Below are 21,833 nucleotides of genomic sequence, written 5' to 3' on the forward strand. Positions count from 1 at the left end.
TGGACACCATGGCAACCGTGACACAGAGGTACATTCAATTGAGCGCCATGGAAACCGTGACAGTCTCGCTGACTTTATTTTTATTATCCACCCTTCATTGTTTTTGGACTCTGTCTATACAGTTCTGTTTAACCTATATTATGTCACAACAGACAGGCTTCAAGTGTCAAGCTGGGCAGGGCTCTTCTCGCCCCCCCTTACCAATCTTACGCAGTCGGCGTAGCCAGCTCCAAGAGTAGACCGCGGTTGGTGGCGGTGTTCAATGCGTTTGACCCAAAGAACCGGGCACACGGCGGTGGCCGGGGTCGGCTCAAAACACAATCAATACACCTGAGCCGTCTTTATATCTTTCTCTTTCTCTATCTTTTCCCATCATCTCATTTTATTTTTCTCTGTTTCTGTATTTCTCTCTTTCTATTTTTTCCTCTCTTGTGAAACCAAGACCCTTACCTAATAATAAAATAATGGTCAACCATTTTCTAGATGCTATTTGGGTAAGAATTTGTCCTGTTGAGCAGCCCAGAATATTCTGTTTATTTCTTATAATGTTTCATTGTAATGGCGAGGTGCGATCAACCGGGGTGGTTTTGGAAATGTCGGAGCAGGCAGGCAGGGAGACGAGTTGTGGCGCTTGTGAAGAATGAGCGCTCGGTGGATAATTGTGTGTAGTGAAATGGAGATGGATGCATCCATAGAGCTCGGTTGCTCCCTTAATGGTACTTAAAGAGCAGACGCCTCTGCCTCATTCACGCTTACAATGGCGCTTCCACACATACACGCTCTCCCACGCCGCTGGGAAAGACTTCATCGGGGCCGTAAAAGTGTCTCGCTCAAGGACACTTGGACACAGTCTCCAGGGGTTTGTTGGTATTAGAGGGCCGTTGGAAATCCTCCTTCAAGCGTGTTAAGCAAGCGCTTGAGTGCACTATGCTCTTCTTTCCTAGTCTAATTAAGCACAATCCTCCTTTTTGTAATTGTCTGTGAATTATACATGCTAAAGCACATGTTTGGTACCTTTTGGTTAAACCGAATGCCTGGATACAAGTGTAATGTAGTGGAACGAGAGACTTAACACATCGGCGTTGTACACAGCCAAAATTGGATTGTATGCACAAGGTTGTGGTTTCTTTGTCTTTCTTTCTTTCTTTCTTTCTTTCTCTCTTTCTTTCTTTCCTTCTTTCTTTCTTTCTTTCATCATTCCTTCTTTTCTTCCTTCCTTTCTTCCTTCCTGTCTGTCTGTCTGTCTGTCTTTCTCTTTTTCTTTCTTCCTTTTTTCTCTCTCTTGCTCTCTTTTTCTTCCTTCCTTCCCTTTTCTCATTCTTCCTCTTTTTTTTCTTTTTTTACTCTCTATCTTTCCCCGTCTTGTTCTCTGTATATTATCCTCCTTCTCGCTTTCTTTCTTATGTTTGTCTTATTTCTTCCTTTCTTTCTTATCTCTCTATTCTCTTGTTTTTCTTTCTCAGGACTTTTTTGCCTTATCTCTCTTTTTCCTTAGTTATCTTTATTTCTCACTCTTTCTTTTACCTTCAGCTCGCTAATGTTCTCTCCCTCTTTTAGTTTTTGTCTTTTTTCTCTCTTTTTCCTTCTTCCTTTCTTTCTTTCTCTTTCTCTCTCTCTCTCTCTCTCTATTTTTTCTTTCTTTTCTCTTTTTTCCTCTCTTTGTCATTCTTTCTGTCTCTTTTTCTTTATTTTCATTCTCTCTTGTCCCCTTCCTATGAAAACAATTGTCAGCCAATTTCTAGATGCGTGTTTGGGTAAGACTTCGTCGTGTCGACAAGCCCGCATTATTCTGATTCTTATGTTGTTCCATTCTAATAAAAGTCCTCAACAAAACTGCTCTATTCAGCTTATGTTTCTTCATCCAAAATTCTCTTTCGACTTTACGAATTTCGGCCATCACAGGTTATTTTTGGAAGGATGCTCTGATGACACTTTTTATACCCAGGATTCCATTTTATCTAGGCACGTCTGTCATGAATAGACCTGCTAAAGAACTGAGGCCACTCAAGTAGCTGCGGTGGAATTGGCTGATTCCTGTCCGCATACCGCTTTCTTTTTCTTCTTCCTGCAACCTTGCCATGCTCAGAAGTGCAGCAGTGCAGAAACTTGAACCGTACACCGCCTGAGATGTTCCACAGGGACGTGTGCTGAGCCAAGCCTGCTTCTGTGATGAATATGCGAGTCGAGCCCAGATGGAGGAATTGTAAAAAGTCGACACAGGTGTAAACGATAGCACACAGTTGCCCCTGTAGGCCAAAGCAGGCGGAGTAACACACTAAATGAAGTCAAGGTCTCAAGGACTCTTAAGACCTACTGAATTTAGTCAATCAATAACAATCCAACATTATAGGCAAGTGCATGAAATAAAGGAAGCGCATTTCTTTTACCGCAGCTTTTCTTTTCTGAACTGCTTTTATCCTACTTTGATCATAGCTGTTTGGGGCAGAACACATTAGGAGGATAGGGGGAAAGCTTGATAGTGACGTCATGCTTGGTCCCACATGGTTTTTGGTGAAAATGGTGAGAAAATGCCTACTTCGAGTAAAGTCCAAACACTGACCCAATCTCTCATAAGATGAAAAAAGACAAGTTTATCCAAGCACACCAAAGAAATTCATGTATTTTTACAACAATCATGAACACTAGTGATATGCTCCCTGGTTTGAATCCCTGAAGCGTGTGAGTATTTTAGATGAGTGGTTAATGAACCGCCGTTCGAGGTGTGTGTTGGTGATGTATATTGTGAAACTTTAAGCCCCGCGAAGCTGGTCTACCACGTGAATGATTAAGGAAAAGATTCGCTATCTTTGAGTGTGGTTCAAAATAAAAGTGGCAGAGTTGATAGTCTCCTTCAGTACTGGAAAATACCAAAATATACATACACAATTCTTTACAAATTTGCTATCACAGATTTATGCAGCCCTGCTTCATCTGTACCTTAAGAAAGAGTTTAGTTTATATTTTTTTAAAGCAGGGGAAATTATTTGCAAAAAAGAAACGGCCTGACTTTGGAAAGAAATATTGTTTTTAAATGAAAATAAAAAGCACATTATTTTACCTCCTTATTTTACTTTTTCAGTTGTTGCATAAGCACAAAGTAACAAGTAAGTTTTTTAGATGCGCTTGATTATATTCTTCTTGTTTCATCTTTTGGGGGTTTTGGGTTAGTGTTTGAACTATATTTGAAACATGCCCCTTCTTACTTTTACTCTTTTCATGGTCGACGAACAGAAACTAGGGCAGCACGGCAGGTGAGTGGTCATCACATTCACGGCACAGTTCTGAGGTCAAGGGTTCAAATCCAGCTATCAGCTCACCTGTGCGGAGTTAGCATGCTCTCCCTGTGCTTGCGTGGATTACCTCCGTGCACTCTGGTTTCCTCCCACATTCCAAAAACATGCATGTCAGGTTAATTAGCATAGCGCTTAATCTCCTGCCCGCTGCTATCAATAAACAGCAGCTTGCACACCCCGACGGAGCTTTTATCGTCGCCAGCGACTTTAATCAGGCAGCTTAAGGACTGTACTTCCCAAATTCATTCAATACTGACTTAGCAACCAGGGGAAAAACACTGGACCGTGTGTACAGTAAGATCAAACATCTACTCTGTCCCTCTGTCTGTCCCTCACCCCCTCATACACCCCCCTCCGGAGGAAAACAAGCCTGCAACAAGGACAGTACAAACATCTTCTTTGTTTTTTTATCTTCTTTGTTTTCTTTATCCTCACTGTAAAACGTGTGTCAAAGCTAATCATATTTAGTTAATTGTGTATTTCTCTGTCTACTATGTTACAAATAATCCTGATGAGTTTGACCTGTATTACAATTCGCTTTCTGCTGTTTTGTACCATTTTTGAACCGAAAGATATATGACGTCGTTGGTTATTACTGCGCATGTGCGAACTTTGAACCGTAGACGTATGTGTGACGTCATTGATACTTTCTGCGCATGCGCACGCTTGAACAAAACCGGGTTGCAACGCGGGAAACTTGTGAGACGGTGAGACTTTTTGAATCCGTCTGCCCACTGCAGTGAATAAATTCTAAAACTACATTTGCCTCTCTTACTGATCACTCCAGTTTAACCTATTACGAAAATATTAACCCTAACATTTTTGTTGTCGAAACCGGGACAGTACGTAGTATTTTGAAGTTGAAAACGAAAAAAAAAAAACCAATCAATTCTACCGCGTGGTCTAGAACAAAGGAAACCCTTCAAAGTCCGCGTCACCGTCAACGAACCAGGATGAAGTGATCGGTAAGAGATGCATTTGTAATATAAAAATTTGGAATAATTCTAAGAACGAAGCCATTTTTATAAAAAGATAAAGTTGAATTGGCCACAGAGAGAGACAATAATGTTGGACGGGCGCCATATGTGGGCTTGAGAAGCCATTACAAAACCTTAGCTAAGTAAATACCCAAAAGGAATCAGAATAAAATACGAAGTATTTTAAATACTCAAACTTTTTGTTTGAGACGGAATGGATTGATTGCCTCGGGACGGAAATGTCGACACTAACCCCAGCGTGGGGACGGTAGAATGGGAAAGAAAAGTAAGGGGGAGGGGTACAGAGACGACCCCCCACTTTTCCCATTGTCCTTTTTCAAAAAAAGGACGGGTCCCTCTGTGGTTATATAAAATAAAATAAGGTTTAAGTAAACTGCATGGCTTCATAAAAAAGTGTACACGGTCTAAAATTAAACTAATTTTTTGTGGGCCCACTCTGTCTTGTCAAATGTTTTATGTTTGTTCAATGTGTAAATGTTTGTATTCTTTCCTATATTCTTATTCTTCTTGTCTTATATGTTTGTTTGAGAGCTTTTAATCGGCCCACGTAACTGAAAAGAAAAAAAAAATAGAAAAATACGAAGAAAATTGCCGCAAACGAGAGAGTGCGCGCATTTTTAAAAGGAAAAAAAAAAGGAAGCGAAGTGCACATTGCAACGAGAGAAACGTTTTTTTTTAAGAGTAAGACCGGTTAAAAAATGTTGTTTTTGGGTGGAACCGAGAGCACATTGCGTTAGGAATCGAAAACGTTCGTTTTTTGGGAAATCGGCGTTTGACGCTAACGGTGTACAACATAACGCCTGCGGGCCTAAGGGGTTCCAAAAAATATTTTTTTTTTCGGTCCAAATTTTTTTGTTTTTTCAATTGGAAAACGATAAATTTAGGTGTGCTAAGTTTAGAAAACTTATGTTTGAGTTATTTTAGATGCGTTAAATGAAGTTAATGCCAGAATAACACTTACTAAAGATACAATAACAAAAATAAAGATAGAATATTCCGGTTTTCAGTTCTAAATTAGAAAATTAAGGACTGTAAAGACGGGGGAAGTATCAAATTGAGCAAATTGGAATGGATAAAAGTTTTTGCCAAATTAATACAAAACAATAAAAAAAAATTTTTATTCGATGAATTTTTTTTGTTTCTTGATTTTTTTTTTAATGTATTTGGGTTTGTGTATTCTCAACTTTGAATATTTTTTTTATATATATAAATCAAGGATTACAAGAATAGAAAGAAAATTCTATTTGGTTAATTAACTTTTTATGAAACTAGGGTTGTTGTTTTTTTTTGTTTTTCTCTTTTTGGTTAAAGGAAGAAAATGGGTCAGACCAATAGGAAGTTGTTAGATGGACAGTGAAAGTTCGAAGTTTTTGAAGAAAGGTTTTAAAGGAAGTAGGCACGAAGATCAGATTGAAGGCTGAATTAGTTCACGAAAGGAAAAAGATGAGGAAAGGAAGAGACACAAGATGTGGACTGATCAGAGCGAAAAAAGAAGAAAGGTTATTGCAAGTAAATAAGAGTTGGTAGAAGGAAGTAAAAAAGGGAAAAGAAAGTGAATCGTTAAGGAAAAGAGCAAGTGGAATACAAGTAAGAGAAAGAAGGAATGTAAAAGGGAAAAGTTATTTAAAGAAAAAAATAATTCGCTGAAAATTGGGTATGAAAAACATCACATTAGTGTTTTTGGGGTTCCTCATGGTCTTGAAAAACACTATATAAATGCAAACCATTTATAATGGATAAGAATATACCTTTACCGACATAGTTACAAAATGGGTTAACATATTGTGACTGACAATGAAATTTGGCATGACAATCCATCTTCAGAGTAAGGTAAAGGTACAGAGAAGTAAGGTTATAGTTATAATTGATACAATATTTACACAAAAATAATTGCATGTAAGATGTTACATACAATTGAGGTTTGTGTAATATGCATTTGGTGAATAGACATCACAGTAAAAAAGTTGTCAGCATTGTGCAAAACATGTGACAGTATTTCTATAGATAAGCTATACAAATTAACGGAAATTATTTAAGGGATGAAAATCTATTTGAAGGCAAATGAACATAGATATACTATCGAACACTACACTATTTCGTTGCCATAATGGAAAATATTATAGACTATAGAAAAATAGTTGGAACCATCATGAAAACACTACAAAGGACCTAAGGTAAAGTATGATTTTACAGCAAAAGTGTTGCACTAACAATGTTTTGAGTTCTAGAATTTTGGTTCTTGTCTCATTTGGACTCAACAACCCGCTGAGGAGAAAATGGGAGAAAATGGGATCAGCGAAAGGTAGCACAAATAACATGATGAAGATATTACATGTGATGAACAATGGTAAGTGAAAAAACAATTTTTATGATATTAAAGGAATATGTCATCAATAAAGGTGTTACAGGTGAGAACCAGAAAAGTTTTGTGTTCATATTCGGCCGGTATGAACCATAACTATGACAAGTAGATCTCATCTTGTTGGAGTCCATCACAGCGATCATCGAGCAGCGATTGGAGGACACCCTGAACTGGTTGCAAGCCAATTGCAGGGCACACAAAGATACACAATTCACTAGCTCATTCACACGTAGGGACAATTTGGACCAGCCAGTCCACCTGAAATGCATGTTTTTGAATGAGGTAAGTAATCCGGATAGCCGGACGGAAACAATGAGCATGCAAGCTCCGCACAGGAGCCCAGTGGCTGGCTTGGAACACACACACCTGTTCCCAGGTCCTTAATAATGCCGCACACGTGCTGGCCAATGCGCCACCGTGCTGCACACACATATATAATATATATATATATATGAAACAATTTTAATACTGAACTATCAATAATGATAATATGATAGGGATTTTGAATTCCCTGTACTAGCTTGCTAAAAGATTTATAGATCTTGGGAGAGATCTAATAACCCCTGAAATTAAGTGATACAAAGATATCTGCGTATTCATTCAGTTTTGATCATCAAATTATTAATTTATTTTCTGCATTTGTTGATGGTAATTGCAAATAACAGGCTTGTCTTTTTTCCATTTTTCTACTTTCTGTACTTCTCTCTTTAACATCTTAGTACAACATAATTCGTGATATCAATCATCAAAGCAAATGAGCCGTAAAAGCAAGCTCTCTTTGATGAATTGAACAAGGAAAAAAGCCGTTTGTCTAATAAAAAGACTGACCTTCACTCGACAAGAATTACCAACAACAATGACGTAATCTCGAAGCGATGAGATCTCGTTAGCTAAGATCGGCGTGCAGGAAAATAAAACTCGTATAACAAAACCAAATTAACGATTAGGCTTGTAATGTGTTAAATCTTTGTTAAAGAGTAACTAAATGATAATGACAATTTAAAGGGAAAAAAGTTGCGTCCCCAGCATAAATGACGTGGGGAAATGAAAACAATGAGTGTATAATACAAGATAACTATACAGAATAGTTTAAAAAGAAAGAATATTTGAGTAACAGAACTAATCATTTCTTGTTGAATATGCAAATAGCAAAAGGGTAATAACTTTAAGACATGTAGTTTTGCTCCTGATAAAGCAGGGACGAAAAAAGCAATGAAGATGACTGGAAAAACGTCCATAATTTTAGTGTTCATCTTCTCGTTCGTAAATGGACAAATTCAAAAGAGGCGTAATATGTAAAAAGATTATTTCCTTAGTTGTTCTCGTATTCAATAATAGATTACTCTAAATAGGTCATTTGAACCATTTCAAATAATCAAAATTTTGAAAGAAGTTTGAAAATGACGACAAATTAACACAAAAAAGAATTCGAGACTAGAAATCATTAATAACGTAGCTGAAGCTATTTCAGTCACTGAATCTATTTTTTTCTTTTAAACAGGAAAAAAAAAAGAAACAAGTATTAAGTCGGACCAGATCGTTAATTTGTTTAGCTTTAATCACAAGGGATCTCGAAAGGATGCTTAGAACGAAGACTAGTGCGTAGAAACAAAGGTTGTTGCGCAAAATAAAAGATAATGAATAAACAAAATAGATACACTCAACAAGATAATTCATAAGTGACAAGTATGTATGGCTCTATATTGAATCAATAACAAAAGATTGATTATGATTACATAGAGAAGAAAATACAATTAGAGAAGTTATGACATTAAGTTCGATTTGGCATTTTTTTGAGAATTTTTTGTTGATCTTTTGAGATTTCTGATGTTTAGTGTGAGAATTTGGAATTTTGACAAATTTAGCCCAAAGGAAATTGGGAGGACAATTGATTACACACTGAATTTTTTAGATTGAGTGTTACGATTGACAAATGATAAACAAATGTGTAACAAATACTGACTTTTGGTTAAGTTAAAAAAAGGAAACAGTGTCTATGGAAGAGCATTTTTAGAAGACAATGAGAAATAGATTGAACAATCTTGAAGAGGGTAACGGATTAGTTGATTTTGAGACATATCGGGCTAATTTAAGAATAATTGCATGGGAAATAAATGAATAGAAATTGATTAAACTAAGGTAATGTCTACTAGTACTTAAATTTAGAGAAAAATTTAAGACATTGAATAATCCGGCCAATTTACTAAAAAAATCCCACTACGTAATCACAATGGAATTAACGAGACTCTTAAGTGCCAGTGAATTCCACAAAAAGACTCTTTCCTTTCTTTTTGAAAGTCCATTTACTCTTCAAAGGACATACCAACCTGTCAAAAAGAAATCATGGACAAAAATCATTTGCTGAAAGAGCCAAAGACACCAGTCATCCATTATCTGCGCCGCTTATCAACAGCGAGGCCAAGGGAGTGAGATGGAGCACATCCCAGCTACGCTCATCAACAACGACATCAAGGGAGTGAGATGGGGCACATCCCAACTGCTTTTCAGACAGCAGTCGTTACCAGTGAAATTGACAAAAAAGTCAATAAAGTCATTTTGTGTTTGACATGGACACATTTCTGAAAAACTATTTTTGATGGGCCAAAAGCAACATTCAAATGGTGAATGTGATGTGGAATAAGCAAATCAAAAGACTGAAAGACAACAACATTCAAGAATGCGTCTGCTTGAAGTTATATAGAGTCTTGTTAATACAAAGTGTAAATGTATTTGAGGAAGATTGATAAATTCATCTTGCAAATTTATAAATGTGTCTGATTTCACTCCTACTCATAGATAGTGAACTTAGGTTTTAACTCAGGGGGGAAATTGAGACATTCAGTAAAAAATAAGTTAAAAACTAGTTTTTTCCGAAATTGATGAAAAATTGTCTTCTGAATAAGCTCTCCATATAACTGTTTGTTGAGATTCAAATTACGAAATTTGGACGGATACAAAAATATTACACAAAAAAAATGTTGTAATATAACAAAATTTACAATGTTTATCAAATTGATTAACAAAAATCAATTTAAATAACCATTCACCATTAGAAAATCGCCCACATTGAGAACATTTTGGGATGGTATTTTTCATTTTTGGCAAAATCATTCACTTTGAGCGTGAATTACCTGCTTTCTTTGCAAAATACTGTTATTTTGAACAAATTTACTTACTGAAAAGATAATATATAGGTTATGATTTTTATAAAAGGCAAAACAAAGAGTGAATCATAACAATAAAAACGTCTTTTCTTGGGTTAAATTGACAATTTAACAATCTATCCTGGTCATCTGCCTCGGGGGGAATGGCCAACAGCAAGGTAACAAATTGAAAATCAAAAGAAAATGCAAATAAAAAGTGCATACAATTTTTTTCTCGAATGTGGTCAATCTACAAAAGAGAAAACACTCAATCACTCAAATCAGGGTAAATTATTCTGACAAGGATAATGGTTAAACTGATTCAGTGACTGGATTTAGTGAAAAAGCAAAATTTGAAATTTAGAACTGACAATTTAAAAATAAATTGTTTATCTTCGAGTTAGAATTTTGGGATAGAACGCTCAAAATGGATAGGGCATCTTATAGTGGGGATTTTGATTTTCACTTATAATAAATACAAAGACAACTTGAGAAAATATACAAATCTATAAATGATTTTTTTTTATTTGTTTTGAGCCATGAAGTCTCAATAGGGGGGAAGAAATAGCATAGCACATTCTATTTAATAAAAAAAAAATTAAGTCCTGACTATCCTTTTTTCCCAACTACAGCTTTCCCTGAATATTCAGTTCTATGGTATTGATTTATGCTTCTCTCATCCATACAGAAGGTGACCCCTGCTGATCAGATGATGGAGTTCTGTCAGCCCACAGGGAGCGTCAAACCTAACTTCTTTCCAAGGACAGCGGTCAGGACTCTGGGGAGTGTGCTAGCACTCGCGCCATCAACTGTGTCTCCTACACACGTCCGCCTCGACGCAGGAGGCTGTTGTCATCTAAGGGAAGAAGCTAACTTGCCAGATCCGAAAAGAGGAGCAATCCAATGTGGACAACTGGATGGTGTCATCTCATCTACAAGCAACACATCATCATCACACCAGGAGGTGTGGGGATCCTTACGGTGCCCATGCTCATGAAAAACAGCATCAAAAGCTGCCAATAGTGCCCTAATCTATTCTTCCGAAAGAATAGGCATCAGATTTTACAATGATATCTAGAGAAATGGTGGTCGTAAAAGTACCAAAATGAGAATCCTAACAACTGAGGGAAGAAACGAGATTAGGTTCAATTTCTTCTATCGTTATGTTGAAAATTTTGGACTTTGCGGACTGCTTTGTTACATTGGTATCAGTTCCCATACACCAAATTTAAATGGACTTAGACAACATGGTCTAAAAGGACTTATCCCTAAAGGGAAACCTCCCCAATGCACACGCGAAGATCTGAGCGGGTAAGCTAATCGAGTCTCGTTCACCAAGTCATCCAGGCCCTGTGGAGACCAACGCACAGGCAGGGTTCTTTGTTTTGTGTTTTTAACCATCGCTCATTACTACTACATTTTCTAGCATAAGAAACACTCTCGACCTCATGGAAATGAGGTGGGAGGAGGGGAATTTTTTCCTTTACGAAGGTTTTTCGCCCCTCCACGAAACTACTAACCTGTTGTATTTCTTAATGATGTGTTAACTTGAAAATCTCTGGTATTATCACTGATATCCTTCGAAATCCACAACAGGGGGGAAATGTCAAAGCTAATCATATTTAGTTAATTGTGTATTTCTCTGTCTACTATGTTACAAATAATCCTGATGAGTTTGACCTGTATTACAATTCGCTTTCTGCTGTTTTGTACCATTTTTGAACCGAAAGATATATGACGTCGCTGGTTATTACTGCGCATGTGCGAACTTTGAACCGTAGACGTATGTGTGACGTCATTGATACTTTCTGCGCATGCGCACGCTTGAACAAAACCGGGTTGCAACGCGGGAAACTTGTGAGACGGTGAGACTTTTTGAATCCGTCTGCCCACTGCAGTGAATAAATTCTAAAACTACATTTGCCTCTCTTACTGATCACTCCAGTTTAACCTATTACGAAAATATTAACCCTAACAACGTGGTACTGGAGTGCAACGTCCAATTTCGTTGTCACAATATATTCAACCCATGTTGTAACAATGACAGTAAAGGTATATTCTATTCTATTCTATTCTATTCTAATTGGCCGGTCTGGCAACCAGCTCATGGTGTCCTCTGCCCACTGCCTGAAGATGCTTGGGATGGGCCACCCTACTGAAGAACTACCCCCTTCCCCCATTTCCTGCTTCCTAATGTGTTATGTGTCCTGGAGCAGCGTCGCTAAAAGTAAGATAAAGGAAGATAAAGGTGGGATGGGAACAAAATACACAAGCTATTTGAACTCAGTTGGGCATTGTCAACACATACTTAATTAAGAAAATGTTCTACTTTAAACTGTTTAAGGACACCTTAAACCATGCACCCTAACTTTAATGTTTGTCCTAGGTTTTAATTGCTTTTGAAGCGGCACACCAAAAAACTTAAAATTAAGAAATTTAGCAATCAAACATAAATTACAAGAATTAAAAAGTTACCTGTTCTAAATGCATGTAATATGCAGGCTATTATAGCAATCAACTATTTTTTAGAGGCAAAAACTTTGGAAGCATCTTAGTTGCAGGTTTCTGTGGTTTTGGGGAAATTATATTTATTGAGTTATTGTATTTATACTCTTACTGGACAGTTGATATGTTTTCAACTATCAAAGTCAAGATTTAGTGTTTTCTGTCTTCTTTCAAATTGAAAAAATCGAAATTAGTTAGTGGTCGGTTTTAAAGGCGTTACGGAATTTGGTACTTTTATACCCGCTTCTGCCATCTCCTGGTTAGTTATTATTATAGCCTCTGTCAAGTTCCTTATGTTGCGTGTGCAAGTATGCGCTATTCCAGAACATGCTCGAATAACTGTTCTTTTTTCATCTTTCCTCACTGAACTTCTGGACAGAGTTTGCTGCACTGAAAGTAAAGGGGCTGAATAATTTTGCACACCCACTTTTTCGTTTTTTATTTGTTAAAAAAGTTTGAAATATCCAATAAAGTGTGTTCCACCTCATGATGGTGTCCCACTTATTGTTGATGCTTCACAAGAAATTACAGTCTTATATCTTTATGTTTGAAGTCTGAAATGTGGCAAAAGGTCACAAAGATCAAGGGGGAGCAAATAGTTTCGCAAGCCACTGTACTTAATAGAAGGAATATTATTTTACCTTTTTAAGGACACCTCAAACAACATGCCTTACATCTAAATTTGCTGCTTCAAATTAATTTTTCAATCAATTCCTAAAGTAATTGATAGACCTTCTCAATACGCTACACCAGGCAACGTGGGGGGAAACTGCAGCACTAAAACTTAACACAAGGGTCATCAGCAAGAGCATGCGAGCCAACCACGTAGGTGTCGCCCTGCAGGCAGGTCAAAAGCCGACGGTTGTGCCGCAAGTATAAATGGCCCTTAAGGCAGAGATGCCCAGTCGGATTATTGTGATTGATTAAAGTCCCATGTGAGTTGCCAGATATTTCCAGTAAGTTTTCTATTGGATGAAGAAGCTTTCGGTTTACGCTTTGAGGCAGGAAGCCCCAGCAAAGGGAAGCAGACAAGTTTAAAGCTCAAATACGTGAAAAACTCAAATCCTGGTCATAAAGAGGAAGAACTAAACCTCTAGGAGTGTCTTCACTTGGATAGGATGGCAACAAAAGGAGATCTTGCTGAAGTGTAGAAAACAAGTGTAGCAGACCCTCAGGTGACCGAATGAAACTAATTGAACACGGATGCAAAATCACACGAAGAGAGACAGGATAAAGAATCAAAGAAAAGTCTCCTCCCGTAGCACTTTATGGGGACCTTGAAGGGAAAGAGGCAAAAAACGGTGTGTTTGTGATGTTAAAAAAGTTGGCAGCGGACAGCACAAAGACAAATAAATTAAACTGTCACTTAAAGACTTTATAACCTAATCACGCTGATAAATCGCTTGAGTTTTTCGTCAATGAAAATGTGCCGAAAGGCGTTGATTTGGCATGGACGAACGTGACGTGTTACGACCAATATCGAGCAATCATGGTTTGTCGCCATATATCGATGGGATTAGTTAAAAAAAAGTGTGTTTTTTTTATTTACCATTAAGAGTGGCTAAATAATACACACTGTCCCTTTAATGGGAATATTATTACTTGAAGTCTTTTTGGTTTTGCTGGTCTTTTAAACATGAACAATACTATCACTGGTTTGAACTGCATACTGGTAATCTTTTAATTCAATAAATTTAAAAAGATAGGAGCACGGCGGCTGAGTGGTTGGTGTGTCCGTGGCACATTTCTGTGGTCATGGCATCAAACCTTCCTTTGTGGAGTTTGCACGTTGCGTGGGCACTCCGGTTTCCCACACATTCCAAAAACATGCATGTCAGGTTAATTGACAGGTTCAAATTGTCCCTAGGTGTGAATGAGCGAGTGATTTGTCTGTCACTGTGTGCCCTGCGACTGGCTGGCAACCAGCTAAGGGTGTCCTCTGCCCACTGCCTGAAGATGGCTGGGATGGGCTCCAACCTCCCCGCAGCCCTACTGAGGATAAGCGGTGCAGATAATGGATGGACATTCAAAAAGTGGAATTTTGATTCCATGATTTAGGTCACAGCTTGTGATTAGGGTGGTATGGTTCGTTCTGAATTCAAACCACTTGAAAACCCTCTGCTTTTGAACAAGAAAAGTGATTTGTCTTCTGCGTCCAGCAACTCTTGTTTCAAAAAGTGCTTTCTTAATGTTACAAATTAAGCACTTTGAATTAATGTAGAATGAACAAAATTTTCCATCAATGGGGTGACCTATATTTTGACATTGGACTAATCAAATCCACCTATGAGTGCTAAGAAACAGCAGCACCTTTGTTTTCCAAAAAAGCTTTTGTTTTCACATATTGTTTTTTCACACAGAAATATTGCACTTTTGTGGCAAACTAACTATAACCTTTCCCTCCTCCACTCCTTCACTGGCTTCCGCCTGACACATTCACTTCAATGCCGTAATTAGCCGCAATTATCTCAACAAATCCAAGAGAGGCGAGAGATTTGCATTCACGTACCACGGCTTGTGCATCTTCTTCCATTGCCGCCTTATCACCCTCCACCTGCACTCTTCTTATATCCATGCGCTGCCCACCCACACCCGAGCCCATTTTCCAGGGACGAGGGGATCCAAAGCAAATGCGGGTAAAAAAAAAAAGAGAAGACACAAGAGAACAACAGGGCCTTCAGATGTAGCAGATGAGGCCTTTAATCCCGCAGAAGGTGTAATTATTGTCATTATCTCTAATGGGGAGCATTGTGCAAAGGCTCTGATATGTTTAGTAGATGATGGTGCATTTAATAGAGGCCCTGCAATTATGAAAGATGGGTAAAAACAAGAGGTTGTTTTTTAAGACACGAGCGGCGGTGAAGCGGCCGCAGCGGGCAGCAGTAAAATGGAGAAAACTGGCAGGAGAAAAACAATTAAATGAGCAAAATATGCAAAAAGACCAGGTAAATCAGGTTCACAGGTTGTCTTAGTAAAGCATCATTTCTTATGTGTGTGTTTTTTTGCTGCAGAAGCTTTGTTCTCAACAACATTTTGTATGCAGGGGAGCTGTGCACATATCTGCACTAATTTAAATTGAAAAATCAAATGTGAAATGTCTAATTTGAATCTGAATAAATCCCAGTATATTGTTGTGTTGTTCAATTTGATGGAGAGTTCGGTTGAGCATCACTGGGAATTTTGTTATTGATCCAGTCCAAATAGGAATATCGATCGATACCGATCTAACACCGATCGGTTTTACTTCTAAATAATATCATTGTTGAATAGTTAACACCCCAATTGAAGGAGAACGTCTGACCATCAGCTTGTGCCCTCAAACTCAAGCGCTTTTTGATCATGCAGCAGGACAATGATCTGAAACACATTAGCAAAACCACCTCTGTATGGCATAAAAATGACAAAATAACGGTTATGGATCCACTTAGTCAAAGTTTGAATCCAATTGAGATGCTGTGGTGGGAACTTAAACGGGCAGTGAGTTAGAAAATCACTTAGAAAATGATCCAATATGGCTGATTTGAAACAATTTAGCAAAATAGAGTAGGCCAAAATTCCTCCACAGCATTGTGAAAGACTAATTACCAATTATACTAAATGTTTGATTTCTGTTCTGTCGCTGCAAAAAGAGGACCAACTTGCCATTAGGTTCAGGGGGCAGTTACTTTTTTACAAAGGGGCAGATAGGTTTTAATTTTCTTTGTGCCTTAATTAAGGGAATCAACATTTGAAACTGCATTTTGTATTTTGTTGGGTTGCCTCTGTGTGATATTAAAATTGGTTTTGTAATCCAAAACCTTTGTGAGTGATAAATATGCAAACCACACGAGAATCAAGAAGGGGCCAAATATCTTTACATGGCACTGCATACCGTCCGTGAAACCGACGAAATGCTCAAAAGCGGTTCCCGGTTGTTTCCAGGTCACAGCAAGGACCGTAAAGACATTGAATCCCACTCCATAGCAAACCAGTGGGCTTCAGGCAATCCAAGGGCTGTGAGGGGTTTTTCATTTTCAAACCATCAGCATTACTTAAACGTGTTTTTTATCCTAACCTTCCGCCAGACTTCTTGCCCAATGCTGAATGGCAAGCCAGGTGGAGCCGCAACTCTGCAGACCAGGTGACATAAAAACTGGGTCTTTGAGTGGTCCAGTTTAGGGCTGCAATTAACGATTATTTTAGTAATCATCTAATCTGTTGATTATTTTTTAGATGAATTGATTAACTGAATTTCAAAAAGACACAGTGGCAATTTCGTTCTCCATTCGAATATGTACATTTTGGACGAATAAAAAAATAGTGCACAAACCAGAAAAAAAGAATCTATATTACAAAACAATAAAAATAGATAGATAGATAGATAGATAGATAGATAGATAGATAGATAGATAGATAGATAGATAGATAGATAGATAGATAGATAGATAGATAGATAGATAGATAGATAGATAGATAGATAGATAGATAGATAGATAGATAGATAGATAGATAGATAGATAGATAGATAGATAGATAGATAGATAGATAGATAGATAGATAGATAGATAGATAGATAGATAGATAGATAGATAGATAGATAGATAGATAGATAGATAGATAGATACTTTAGTCATCCCCGTAGGGAAATTCACACTTCCAGCAGTAACAATAATAAAGAGAAAGGAATATAATAAATAAATACCAAATGTAACATGTTGATATAGAGTATTTAAATAGTGCTACGTAAAATACACACTGTACTTGCTGTCACAGTCTGTCCATGGAACAAGACTGTGACAGCAATCTGTCACTGAAGGTGCTGTTCTGTTTGGAGATGATGCTGTGTAGTGGATGTGATGAATTGTCCATGATTGACTGCAGCTTTTTTAGTGCCCGTCTCTCAACTACAGTTGTCAGGCTGTCCAGCACTGTGCCCAAAACAGAGCCCGCTTTCCTCACCAGTTTATTAAGACGAGAGGCATCCTTCTTCTTGGCCCTGCCTCCCCAACACGCTGCCGCATAGAAGAGGGCACTTGCCACAACAGTCTCATAGAACATTTGCAGGAGCTTTTTGCAGATGTTGAAGGACGCCAGCCTTCTGAGGAAGTACAGTCAGCTTTGTCCTTTCCTGCATAGAGCTTCTGTGTTGGCAGTCCAGTCCATTTTATTGTCCAGCTGCACACCCAGGTATTTGTAGGTCTGGAAGAATTCTACACATTCTCCTTTGATAGTTACAGGAAGGTGAGTTCTTGTTCTCCTGAAGTCCACCACCATCTCCCTGGTCTTGGTGGTGTTCAGGTGCAGGTGGTTAGTGCCGCTCCATTGGACAAAGTCCTGAATCAATTTCCTGTACTCCTTCTGCCCACTTTTGATACATCCCACGATATGTTATGTTTAATAAAGTGCAAAAAATAAGAGGCAAGGTTGGAGGAGAATGAAAGTACTTTGGTTGGATGTTGTGTTAGTGTACTTTGCACATTTTTATAGTCAAGTCAAGTCAAGTCAAATTTATTTATATAGCCCTTAATCACAAAAATGTCTCAAAGGACTGCACAGGATTACAGTTACAAAATTACACAATTACCTGATCTTAAACTAGCAAACCAGCTATACTGCACTTTGATTTGCATTTCGGTGTCAGAAACGTGCTATATAAATATATTTGGATTTTGAATCATGATGACCTCGTGCATCAAAATACGGTCTCAAACAAGTTTGTCAATAAAACAAGAGGACATTCAATGCACTCTCGTTTGTATTGAATTAATGTGCATCAGTTGTGCAACACAACAAATATTTGTTGCCAATGCTTTTAATAATATATTTTAATAAATTTTATCGATTCATTGTTGCGTCCCTAGTCCAGTCCAATGCCAATTCAGTTTCACATTGCTTTCTAGGACACCTCTTAATAATGGGTATTGACATTTGTGTTGTTCCTCAGCCCTTTGTTTATAACTCACCAACACGTTAATGTACCAGCTCGGTGGCCTTGGGGGTATGGCGCCCGCCCCGAGACTGGGAGGTTGTGGTTCAAGCCTCGGCCGCGTCATACCTAAGACTTAAACATTGGTACCCGTTGCCTCCCTGCTTGGCGTTCAGCATTTGGGGTTGGAATTCGGGGGATTGATCACCTAATGACTCCCAACACTTAGTTGGGTTGAGCGAGTCAGAAATGACTCTAGCCACCTCCCACTAGGGGGATATGGCTGCGGTGTATATATATCAATGCATTAGCCTTGGTAAGTTCGTATTGTTGTGTTATTATAATTCTCCTTGGTGATCAGTACCACACATGCACTTGATTGCGTACTTCGGTGTGTGTCGATTTGAATTACATGAACTGCTAAAGTGGTATAAAGAACTCATCTCATTTCACGTGTAGCCACCTTAAGATCGATGATTGATTGGGAGGTTTTTCATCTTTTCCCCTGATAAAACTAACTAAAACTAAAAAATATATAAAAACTGATGTGACAGTGGGACAAGCTTAAAATAAATATTAAACTCACCTCTTCAGATTAATCTATCAATCTATTTTTTTGTTTAAATTATTCATTTATGCCAATATTTCCTACAAATTGAATTACATACTATATAAACAGACTACAATACAGTTACGTGTTCGAAGAAATAATCCCAGAAAAACTGGGACAGCAAACATGGCGCAATCAAGAAGTTTGGCATGACAATATTTTACTTTTGAGTTTGTGTTGTAGCATTCAGCCGGTTAATGAGCTTTAGATGAAACTATTAAGCCAAATAAAGTTAAATAAAGACCGTCTTAGTAATGTCATCAAATTATTTTCATAGTCCTCAATGTGCCATCCATTTTGCTGTCTGTGATTCAGCGACTTCATTGCTTATTTGGCAAAATGTGCAGCATATTTAAAAGCATAATTTGGGAAATGGAAATTATGCCTAGAAAATAGTAGTCTACAAGATATTCCAAGAGCCAAGAAGAAATCTGCAGGCCAGAGTGCGTTTTCTATTCAGGCGCGGTGCTGTGGTATGCTCTTCCCTCTGGAATAAGATCTGCAACGTCAGTGAGTGTTTTTGCGGGATATCTTACAAAGTTCCTAAAATTTTCCAATTTCTGTAGTTCCTTCAAAAGAAGAAATGTGGTGTGAATTGTGTACTTGTGCAGATCCACTGTCATGTCCTGCACGGTTGTCATGGCGCCCAGATGGCCCTGCCCCTTGACACCGGCTGACCTGCATTTTCCTGATTACTCCTATGGGTACTTAAACGTGCTTTTTGGAACTGCCCTTTGCCAAATCATTGTTTACCCTTGTTGAAAACCTGTTCATGCCTGTTTGATACCCGTTTATTCCTGTTGTGCTTGTTGGACTTTGTTGCACTTCGGTGTAACATTCTGAGAGATTCCTGCAAGTTCTGTTTAATCTCGTTAAATGCCTAGTCTGTAGTTTTGCCTGCATTTGAGCCTGCTTTGTTTTGTTTTTGGTCCGTTTGTTTCCTGCTTCCAGACCCGCTTTGTGACATCCACAAATATATCTGTGATTTACAAATGTGATGTTTAATCTTGTATGTGCATTTATAAAGACTTGAGATTTTTCAAAGGAGAGTAAATCAAGAATATATTTGTTAATCCGATAAATATGTGTGTAAATATTTTCGAGAAAACACTCTCCCAAAATGGGTGTTGGGGAAAAATTACTAGACAGTACAGGCACCTAAATTGGATAATTCCCCCTGGCAGAGTGCGTTAATTAATTACTGTGCTGCAGCACACTAGCGCGGTTGAAACACTGCTTTAAACACAACATTAAAACTCAACAATTTCCAAGGATTTCAAAAACATCATCTTAACATAAAGGTTGTGTGTTTGTTCAAAAAGCTGCCTCCGCCCTGCTGTGTACAAACATTGCTGGTGAGTGTGGGTTTAGATTTTGGACTCACTTCGTACTGGGTGATGACTCCGTTGGTCTCGTTGGGTGCTCTCCACTGTAGGAAGATCTTGTCTTCATATGATGTGTCCTGGAGGGACTCCTTGGCCACGGAACCGGGCACTGAACACACACATGCGCACAACACGATTTCTACTCACGTGCAGTCTGCGTACCTTATTGACTATTGTATTTAGGTTTTATCAAACATTCTTACCATCTAATGTACAACTTCACTCCTTATTTCTTACAATGTTTTCTTACCTAAATCCCTTTCCATCTTCTTAATCACCTGGCTCCCAACCTGATTACTCCCCTTTCTAACAACCTCTACCAAATAAGACACCCAGCATTAAAAAGTATAAAGTGTGTGGTATTGTTTGGGTTTTATCTTAAACGGTTCTCAATTTGATACCTAAAAATCACAAGACCTCCTGATCGAAATACTTAATCAGGGATAAGCTTATTCTGTTTTTAATATTGGAAACTGCAAAAGGAGATTGCATGGATGCCATTTTGTTATTTTGCACTGTTTACATCAGGGGTGTAAAACTCATTTTAACTCGGGGGCCACACGATTGAACAAACGTTCTGTCTCGGGCCGGACTAGTAGATTAAAGAGAAAGAAAAAGAGAGATAAAGAAATAAGAGAAAGAGGGAGGGAAAATGAGAGAGGGCGGGACAAGGAAAGAAAAAGAGAGAGCGGGGAAAACAAAAGATAAAAAGTTGTGAGAGAGGGGGAAAAGAAAGTGTGAGAATGAAAGAAATCCAAAGAGAAATAGAAAAACAGAAGGAGAGAAAAGATAAAAAAGTGTGAAGGGTATGAAGAGAGAAAAAAAAGAGAGAAAAGGACAAAAGGAAGTTAGAGCAAAAGAGGTTAAAAGACACACAGAGAGAGAGAGACAAAGAGCAACAAAGGAAGCGAAAAAGAGAGACACAGAGAGTGAAAAAGACAGAGATAGAGTGGGAGAAAAGGGGTGGGAGAGAGAGAGAGAGAGAGAGAGAGAGAGAGAGAGAGAGAGAGAGAGAGAGAGAGAGAGAGAGAGAGAGAGAGAGGGAGAGCAAAATAAATAAATACAAGTACAGTGTCTTTGTGAGGCGCACCTGGCTTTGGCAACATCAGGTTGACATATTTCAACCTGCAGTTAGTTTTTCTCTTGCACTACTCTGAGTGTTGTCTCGCGGGCCGGATTCAATCCCTTAGCGGGCCTGATCTGGCCCGCGGGCAGCCTGTTTGACACCTGTGGTTTACATCATTGCTATCAGCCAATAATGTTGCTGGTCTTTGGGGATCTGCATTTTATAACCTAGGATATTTAGTAAAAAGAAAGGGCTTGGGGGACCTTGTAGAACAAGTTGGAATTTCTTATCTGAGGGTTGAGTCCTCTCCTGTTCTCTTTGAAAGCTCAAAACCATTGACGTCTTCTCTTCTTATTTTGTGTATACTGAACTTTAAACCCATCAATCAGATTTAATACACTTTTATTAAAAAAGATCTACAAAATAATTGATAATAATACAAAAACTAATATAAAATGACCCAATCATAAATAAGACAATTTTGCACCAAAATAGAACTAAAATGGAGATTAATAAATCTTACTACCGGGTTAGTATTAGTAGCCTATTCTAAATAAGTAATGATG

General features: G+C 38.1%; 1 protein-coding gene across 10 annotated transcripts in view; it reads right to left on the minus strand.

Annotated features, from left to right (window-relative positions):
* The window catches only part of ptprt (protein tyrosine phosphatase receptor type T), a 348,208-nt gene that overhangs the window by 175,631 nt on the left and 150,744 nt on the right, over window positions 1-21,833 (minus strand). For all 10 annotated transcript variants that reach the window (XM_088337483.1, XM_088337481.1, XM_088337480.1 and 7 more), the window contains exon 11: window positions 20,201-20,310. In XM_088337483.1, the coding sequence (XP_088193609.1) occupies window positions 20,201-20,310 (110 nt within the window). The remainder of the gene's footprint in view (window positions 1-20,200; window positions 20,311-21,833) is intronic.

This window comes from Urocampus carinirostris, chromosome 6 (assembly GCF_059441175.1).
Source record: "Urocampus carinirostris isolate Australia breed hairy pipefish chromosome 6, RoL_Ucar_1.0, whole genome shotgun sequence".
Lineage (NCBI taxonomy): Eukaryota > Metazoa > Chordata > Actinopteri > Syngnathiformes > Syngnathidae > Urocampus > Urocampus carinirostris.